The following is a 10,334-nucleotide window of genomic DNA, read 5'->3' as shown; positions in this document are numbered from 1 at the left end:
CGAATGAAAAAGAGAAAAAAAGGGAACGACGACAGGTTCACGTGCCATAGCTACGACGCGCATTATTGAATTGGACGATCGCGATTCAGGTACACATTATATATTTATTTATTTATTTATTTATCAATGTTACTTTGCATGCACGATGTGTAATTGTCCATGCACACTTGCGTGAACGATACTCTATTCAAATACTGCATGATCAAAAGCGCATATGTTATTTAAAAAAGTGTAATACGCACTTCCGCTTATTTATTTTCTAGTGAAGACTATTTGTACTTTTCGATGTTTCTTCCTTCTTTTAGTTATGAATAAATGTAATGCGTAGACAAATACCTCGGCAAATAAATTTGAAACTGTCCACATTTTGTAAAAAATGACCTTCGAAATACGTAGATTATCCAATAACTTTACGCTAAGGATACCGAGTGTACTTGCACTGAAGACATCACAGAATCACAATAGGTCAGCACAATAGACTTCTGCTTCTCAGAAAATTTGTATGCCTTCAGCACAACAAATAAATATAAACATAGTATGTTGGTTCTGTACTGCTTTTAAGGTTTCAATTTTTTTATGATTTTCAATGAAGCTGAGCTTTTTATATTATTTAGACTAAGAGTTCGTGACTTACATGCAGGTGAATTGAAAATCATAAAAAAATTGAAACCTTAAAAGCAGTACTGAACCAACATACTATGTTTATATTTTTATTGCCAGATATTAATAATTCTGAATTATATCAATTGTATCAGACAATTTATTCAATAAATCAATCATAGAATTTTAAACAATGTTTAGAAAGATCGCATTCAATGCTATTATTACTTTTGTTTTTATGTATTTCCAATTTTTTATTTTTTAAATCAATATTTACATATAAAATATTGTAACTTAGAAAATACTAAATAAAAATATCATTCAAATAATTCCTTATTATATACCAAAATTTCACTTTGATTAATTTTATAAAATAATGAAATACATAACTTAAAGTAAATAGAGCATTTTCATTAAAAATTTTTAAACAAATTAAAACCAATTATATAATATTTGTAATTGTATATTTATTTGTAATTAAGCATAGAAAAATATATTAAAACATGAATATTTAATTTTTTTATAAAATATAACATTTTTTTTGCTAATACTTCATCATTATTTACTATACTTATATTATTGAAAAATATTTTCTTTAATTGAATTGGTATTAAGATTTATATAAAAAATTATACATATTTGTTGCATTGAAATCATCTATTTTAATTTCTTTTAATTTTACATTGCTTTAACAATTTAAATTTTATTAAATCAAAATCCACTGATTTTAACATTAATTAACCTAATAATTTATAATGTAATAAAATACTATTTAAATTAATAATCAGAACATTTAATAACCTTAATTGAATAGAATATTAGAAAAATGTTTATATATGTATGTATATACAATTCTAATATTAAATATATAAAATACATTTATTAAAGAAAATGTTTTCTTAATAAACTATAATATACAATTTCTTTTTTTATTTTATGTATTCTGAAATAATTTACAAATAGAATTTCTATCTAAAACTTTTATAATTAACAAATATTTACTTATAACTAATTTTTCAAATTACCTTCACATTTTATAAGTTATATTCACCGTATAAGATTTTTAAGAATTAATAATTCTCTAAGAATTTTTTATCTATTACGAGTCTCTATTTATCGAGTTAATACTATCTAAAATATATAATATATAAATTATATAATCTTATGTCTTTTCTAAACATTCCCATTTAATTTCAATTACTCTATACAAATCTGTGAACTCTGGAATCGCATGGTACTTATGTCGTTGAGGCTTCTTCTAATAAATTGTTGAAGCTCCTCTGGATAAAAAGTAGTTGTTTATTTATTTTACTGATGAATGAGATGAAATCAATTATCACCTATCTTACTTGCGTTTCCATGCTTCATATAAAGTACAACCACAAATATAAAAAGAAGACAGTATTGCTGTCTATGTCCCATAAGTTTTGTAACATATATTTCTGTAGTATTATGTGTTCACCTATCATTGTTTACTTCTATTTTCATGTTAATTTTTTTCTATTATCTTTTAGTAATTAGTAAGACAAGCACTTATAATTCCAATTATACACGTAATAAAATATACAAGAAAAATAATGGACAAATTTCCTTGCTAGATTCTAAAAATGTCAACTTTACAGTATATTATGTATCGTTGTTGGAGAGTTTATCAAATCTAACCTTCTCATTTCTCAACTTCTTCAACTTACATACCTACCCTTAGAATACTCTAAAAATAGCATTCACTATATATTTTTATTACAAGGCTAAATAATATATACATATTTGCTGTTATATAAAGTAATTATGTTATTTGCATAACGATAATTGATTTGAGTTATTTAATAAAAAAAATTACGAAAGAAATTTCTAAAAATAATATATTTCGTTTGTATAGTATTTCAAAATTTTTAGAAAAATTTTTTAAACAAGATAAGTATAAAGAGTTTTTATAGTAAATTACTGCATACTTAATAACACAAATACATATTCTTGCACTGACGATAAAAGGCAAGCATAATAAATTCTTTGTCAATTATCGCTTTTACTTTTGAATTCAAGTATTCGCTACAAATGTATTAATAATGAATTTCATTTGTTATTTTAATTATTTATTTTTTAATTCGTTTACAAATACTAAATAATAAAGTAAGATAGATTTAAAATAAAAATTAACTTGTACGCGACTTATTTCAAATTACTCATTAGAAATTGAAGTTGCTGCTTTGAAATTCATCATAGCTAATGTATACGTAATGAACTTCAAATTCAACAGTTATTTAATTTCAAACATACCACTGCCATTGAATTATTTATCTGAAATTACAAATTTATAATTTCAATAACTATTACGTAGGTATAAAAATATATGAATCTTATTATTGATCGCTACAATCTCAGTAAGTCAAATTAACCATGCTGTTTACTGATCGTACATGTGTATTTTATATATAGAAAATGAATGAAATAATATAATTTAAAATTAACACAGTGTAATACACACCCACACGCACAAGCACGCGCGCGCGCGCGCACACACGCACGCACAAACACACACACACACATATATGATGTATACATACGATAAATTTTTCGTACTAAACTAAATTTAAATATTTTCTATTGCTTAAACATGCTTAATCTTATAATTAATCTTTAATAATAATCTTTAATTAATCTAAAAATTAATCTTATAATACAAAGATTATAGTGGCTTTTAACATGTCTAAATTCAGAATGACCTAGACGTAGCCCGGGGGGGGTACGATTGCAATATAAGTAAACAAGACAAATACATAAATAGCATTTTTACTTTAACATAATACAAAGAAAGTAGAATTTTATATTACAATTCAAATTATGATTTTATCGAAATAAAGTAAAAACACCGATCACTTTATAATTATAAATATTCAATTTACAATTGTACCGAAGTTTTGAAAAATTAGAAATTAAAAATCTCTTGAGAAAAATATATATTTTCTAGGCAATAATCAATTCATGCTTATTTATTTATAAGAAAATTAATAAAAATCAATTATAATAAATGTAAATATCAAAATAATGAGAGTATGCAATTTATTTATGCTACCTTCAATTTAAATATTAAATTTTAAAATTTATTAATTTTTATATTTCAGGGGACTGCAGTTCTGCAGTCCAAAGGAGTGTCAAAGATCATGGAACAAATGATTGTTTTGAGTTCACAAAATCCATTGTCATTGCTGGTTAAGTTCAGCATGATGGCATGGAACAATACTTGTGGAATTGACAATTGTTCTGGCCATGGCGAATGCCACAATGGAACCTGCATATGTGAGGTATTAATACAAAAATTATTAATCTATTATATTATTTAAAAAATTATTTTTGTCTTTATCAACGTTTAAGCTATTTAATTATTTTAAATAATTATATATATATATATAAATAAAAATAAAAATACCTGTAATTTTTATTTTTTTTTATCAACATAATTAGTATTTAAATTTTACCTAATTATAAATGAATCGTACAAGGATCCCTACGTATACACTTTATGTATTATTTATATATAAAAATACATAAAAATTCTGTTTTAAACTAATAATATTCATTTGCAGATTCAGTTTGATGGCTCAGAATGCCATGTTCCAAATTTCAGTTATTACATTGCTTTTGCCACCATGTTCTTTATTTTGGCATTTATTTGCTTAACGCAACTGGTCATGTGCATAGTAGCAGAATGGCAGAAGATGAAGGCACCATCATTTCTTCGCGCGTGTCGAGTTACAACCCAAAAGGTCTTGTATTTCGTTGTATTTTTAGCGTCACTGATTCGAGGAGCATACTTTACATCTCCAGTAAGTGTTTATGTATAATTCAATCTACTTGATATGTTAAAAAAATTAAATTTTTTAAACAAATTAATTTAAAGTATCAATTAAATGCAAATCAGAACAAAATGATACTAATAAATTAGACATGCTTTCAGAGGATGTATTAAATTTATTTAAAATTTTTTTTATGATAATTATATCGTCAAAAGAAACTTTTATTTACAACTTCTTATATGCGATATAATTTACAATCTTGAGTATAATGTGCCTTCATTTTGAAATCATTTTAAATTTATAAGAATAGTATTTTTTATTTCGGTTCTGAATTATACATCGATATTTGTATTTTGATCAATATTATAATTAATTAATAATTAATAAACATAATTATTTTGAGTAATATATTTTTCATTGTTTACAGACAGCATTTAAAGCAGGCTGGTCCAGAAGTTTATTATCTGCATATTATCCATTAGTACTGAGTGGTGCTTCTTTAATCGTTTGCTTTTGGGCTGAAGTTTTTCACTTAAGAGACATTCGCACAGATAAACCACAGTTTCTTTCTAAATCCTTTTTAGCCTTTGTGATTTTCAATTTTATCACATATTCTCTTTTATTAGCGGAATTTATTACGGCACAAATTCATGACCAAGACGATCAGGTATACATTTTCTAAAACACATTTGAATGAAGATTATCGTATAATTAATAAACTTTCTTATAAATTCCTTTTTTTTAGAGTTTCTACAAGCATATTTTTAATGGATGTTATGCTGTATTACTATTTATTGTTGTTATATTTTTCCTCATATATGGTATTGAGGTATTTTTTAAGGTAAAAGTATTGTTTGGAAAAATTTTTCGATAAATTTTATAGACCATTTTATTGATTTAAGTATAAGTATTTGTTGTTTTTTATTTTTTAAAAGGTACGTGGTGGTTTTTTAAGTGAACATCAAGTAGCGTCAATTGCAACAAATAAAAGAATATCTGACGAGTCAATGGTTCGTGAAGAAGACCCAGTGATGGCAAAATTATTTGAGTCAATTCCAAGTACAACAGATTCATTGCATCAGCAAGTGAATACATCGCAACTTCATCAATCAAGATTCGGCTTGTTATCTCAGGCTTTCATGCTATTTATTGTCGTTGGATTTTTATTTAGTGAAACATTAAGTGAATTCTGGAAAACCAAGTAAATTTAGTTTATGATAGTGAATTAAACTAATATATTAATTAATAAATAAATTTTGATAAAATAATTCAAAACTATTTCAGAGTTCCATTATATAGCAGAAATTGGCATGATGTGGTTTTTCGCGTCATTGAGGTTGGAGTAGCATTATGGTTTCCTTGTGTACTTTGGAATTGTATGAGGTAAATTATTTATAAATCAAATTTCTTTTTCAAGCTACAACAAAGATGTTTATATAATTTGAAAAATATAAACATACACATATACAGCTGATAGATTTAAAATTTATATTTGGGGAAATTGAAGTTACATTTAAAAGTTACATCTACATATGATTTATTATATATATAAAAAAAAAATTTTAAATGTAACTTCAATTGCCCCAAATACAAATTTTAAATCTATCAGCTGTATATGTGTACGTTTATATTTTTCAAATTATAAAAACATTTATATGTATACTAATTTCTTATAATTATTGATATTCTATAAGCCCTGAACAATTATGGATTCTAAATCCTAAGAGAATTTTAAAGAAATTGGATCTTGATCAACCTAAATATCCTAAAGAAATCGAATTACAGGATAGATGTAATTTAGTTGAATCTACATTTCTAACAGACTCAAGCTCCATTAGTAGCAAAGATTGTTGGATTTGTTATGACATTGATAGACAGGATGCTGGTTCTTTAATTCAGCCTTGTCAATGCAGAGGTGATGTTAGTGCAGTACATCATGACTGTTTGCGACGATGGCTTGTCGAGGCAAGACTTCATTTTTTATATTAAATCAATTAATGTTTTTATTTATTTATTTATGTTCTTCAGTAACTATGTCATTTTAAAATATAGAATTTCGAAAATTGACTGAATATATAATTTAATTGATTATTTTAATGTAAAATAGTATATAGTTTAAAAAAATTTCTTACAAATTTTAAAGAATCGCTAAAATAAATTGGTTTTATAAAATAGAAAATATGAATAAACTATACATGTAAATGTGTTTATATATTTATTGCAGAGTTCAACAAATGTAGATAGTCTGACATGTAAAATCTGTGGTACATTATATAATGTAGAACATGCAAGTAGATTAGATTGGCAAAATAGCTTAACCCCTCGCCACTGGCTACAAACAATTGGTATTGTTGTGACAATGTGTGCATCATCTGCAGCAGCATGGATATTAATACAACTAGTTGAAGATCCAATTATTAGAATGTTAGCAGCTGGTGCAGCACTCCTAATTATGTATGTTTGCATAAGGTATGTAAATTATTACTTTCTGTTACATTCATTTATTAGACATAATTTTTTAATAATATATTTATATTTGAACTTATTTAATACATACATTATCTGTATTATTAAATATATATTTTACAAAACAAACTTTCAAGATATACTCTTGTTTATGTTATAATATATTATTATTCGTAAATATATATACATCTCTTCTCTAAAAGATGTAAAAATGGTTCTATTTAAATCTTTATTTATATATGTTATTTAAAACGTATTACAAATTAATACTTATTAACAGACATTTATATAAAAAAATACTATTTTCAATATAAAACAGTTTCATGAATTGATATAATAAATCAATACCAAATATATAAAAGAACATTTTAAAATATTTTATATTTTAATAATTATTTATTTAATAAATAGTAATAATATTTCATAATTACATTTAGTTAGAGATTATAATATAAATGCCGTAAGAAATTTAAGTATAATAATCGATATATTTTTCGACTAAAGTTTATAAAAAATATTCAAATTATAGATTTTTGAGTCTCAACACAGTAGTGGCTTACCAACGAGCTAAAATTTCATCCTTGAATATCGTCAGTGCAGAAAATGCCTCGGAAACCCAGGTTTCGACAATCAGTCGTTGCGTCTCCGTCGATTTGGCAAAGTGAAGAAAATGTGACAAAGAAAAAATGGAAGTGAGCAATGATAAGATAAATAATAATAATGAAATAGAATAAGTAAATGAGGGAATGGCATAGTTAAAAAATATGAAAGAAAAACGGAGTGGGATGTTTCTTATAAGAAAGTATTTGTATGTAACGTTTTTGGATTTTCAATTGGTATCCAGTTAAAAATAAGTACTAGTCTATTGTGGGATTTTATTAAATGATCCTAGAGTCAATTATAAATAACGTTAAATCTAATATTAATACATGATGTAATCTTTTTACCATCTTTAATATACGAAATTTAAATTTCTAAAAATAATTCATGAAAGCACATAACAAATATGATAAGCTTATTTTTTACTTTGACATTGTACATATCAACAAATGGTTCTACTGATTTGTAGGTATCCTTTGTTATAATAAAATATCTTCATAATTGCTCGAAAATATATCGTTCATGAATTATGTAGATTTATACCACAACTTAAGTTACTGATTTGTAGAAAATTAAATATTCTATAAGAACGAAATAATGCAAAAATCAACCGTATGAATTATTTAATGTGAATATTTTGATTTTGATGAATATTCTTATTTCTTATGAAATAAAAAAATTCATGTAAAATATAACGAAAATTGGACATTAAAGTAATCCTATTAATATTTATTAAATATTTTTAAACTAAAATATTTTATTTCATGCAGATCTAGTTTAAAAGGTAAAACCAATGATATGAAATTAATTTACTCTATCAACAATGGTGAATCTATTTCTATTTCAAAGTATATTATGAAATTCATTTCCACTAAAATCATTTTAATGCAGTGTGAAAAGCACTTGAAGATATCTAATTCCTACTATCTTTAGGATTTTTATTTAAGAATATTTTAAAAACTATTGTGAACTTTTGAATCTTAATTCATTGTTTATTTTAACCTCTTACTCGACAATTAATTTTGTACTTTAATTTGTAATTATATATATATTTATATATATATATATATATATATATAATAAATAACATTCATCTAGTTATATATATCCTCAAAATATAGTATTATTCTTTTACTGCTATTATTATTATGATGAATTATTCATTGATATTTTTACGTATGCATGAATAAAAAATAATGGTCAATATATCTATTGTGCCATATATTATTTTTAATAGTTATTTTAGAATATCAAGAATTAAATATGTTGACCACATTTAAAAATGTAATTTGAATTATTTAAAAAAGCACAAAATACAAAATTGCAAACAAAAAGCAAAACTCTACAATCAAAATTTTTTGAAAATTTAATATTATGATATTTTAAATTAACAGGTATAGAACTCATAAATGTAATATTCAAACGTCTTTATCTGGTACATTAACATTATTTCTGAATACTTTACAATGATACACGTTATCTGTATTTTATGAAGTTGATAGATAAATTTATTTCTGTATTCATGTTTATTAAGTGGAAACAAAATGAGAAAAAACCCGTTGAAATGTTGGTTTACATTTCTATTCTCTTTAAAAAATACTTTAAATTAAATATGAATAAATTCTTTAATATTGTAAATTAAAGAAAAATTTTTTTATATCAAGATCTTATAAAATAGCATCCAGTCTAATTACAATAAATATTTTACATTGATAAACGCGACTATCTGTCATAAGTATAATCACTTATAAAATTATGAAAAAAAACGATCATAATGATTAAGAAATCATTAATATTAAGATTAACAGAATAAAAATAAAACTAAGATTTATCTTTGTCCATTTTCAATTGCTACACATTACTATGGGTCCCCATACCTATTTTAAGGTGGATGGTTGAAGTGTTATTCCAGATAATAATGGCAGTAGTAATTTTATTGTTAGAAGATAAATTCACTTGTACGAGATTTTTTATTGTTAGAAGACGAATTCCCATGTACGAGATTTTTTATAAATGGACACGCATATGATTATTATGCATAATACAAATATTTTATAATGTTTTACTTCTAACTTCGTTATACATAAGTATTTTCATTTCACTTTGTATGTAACTTCTATAATCTTATTCACTTTTTTATACATTGTTTTAATGAAATCAATCTCATATTCCTTGTTTTCTGTACATTATTACGCACCTTAGCTAGTGAAGAAGTTGTTTCTCCTTTTATTTCATAAATTAGTTTTTGCGACAATCCGGATTATAAATTGTAAAATTCAAATCTTCAGGAAAAATCGTAACGAATGTAACAATTTATTGAAAAAAAGAATATATTTCAATAAAAAAACATACTTAGTGTATTATTTATATATAATTATCAACGAGTTAAAAAAAAGTATTTTAAAAATAAATTTATGAGTGTGCTTAACAGGATTTTTCATGGTGTACATAAGCCCCTTTCTACTTCACATAAAGATACAAGAGGTGTTCTGTGGCTTTTGTACATACTTTTATAATTAAAATACTATATTATAAAATCAACTTCATTCTAAAGTAATTGATTATCATTTGAATTTGAATAGATTAATAATTTTAATTTATAAGCATGATTTTACATCCATCATTATTAATTTTAAAGTATTCTAAACAGAACTAAAAATATTAATTAATTGTATTTGAAATTAATATTATTGTATCCAAAAATTATAACTGATTAACAGAAATAGAAGATGAAATCTAATTATTTTTTTCAATACTTTAGATAAATTTAAATAAACTGTAATAAAATTTGTTATTTTATTTAAATTATTATATATAATAAATGAAGTGAATCTATATATTTACAAACCTTTATTATGAGTATGATTATTGCAT

The 10,334-nt window shown here is 23.8% G+C and overlaps 1 protein-coding gene across 1 annotated transcript; it reads left to right on the top strand.

The window, feature by feature from the left end:
• The first annotated feature begins 6 nt into the window (after positions 1-6).
• Positions 7-7,972, top strand: LOC105364741 (uncharacterized). Its single transcript, XM_011502750.1, has 10 exons — positions 7-89; positions 3,723-3,902; positions 4,185-4,424; positions 4,822-5,061; positions 5,140-5,235; positions 5,330-5,595; positions 5,679-5,777; positions 6,089-6,359; positions 6,619-6,863; positions 7,390-7,972. The coding sequence occupies exons 2-10, from the start codon at positions 3,762-3,764 to the stop codon at positions 7,523-7,525; spliced, it is 1,734 nt and encodes a 577-aa protein (XP_011501052.1). The 5' UTR covers positions 7-89; positions 3,723-3,761; the 3' UTR covers positions 7,526-7,972.
• The last annotated feature ends 2,362 nt before the right edge of the window (positions 7,973-10,334 follow it).

This window comes from Ceratosolen solmsi, unplaced genomic scaffold (genome assembly GCF_000503995.2).
Source record: "Ceratosolen solmsi marchali unplaced genomic scaffold, CerSol_1.0 scaffold15, whole genome shotgun sequence".
NCBI classification, from domain to species: Eukaryota; Metazoa; Arthropoda; class Insecta; order Hymenoptera; family Agaonidae; genus Ceratosolen; species Ceratosolen solmsi.
Note: the sequence above shows the minus strand (reverse complement) of the source record. Positions and strands in the feature narration are given on the sequence as shown.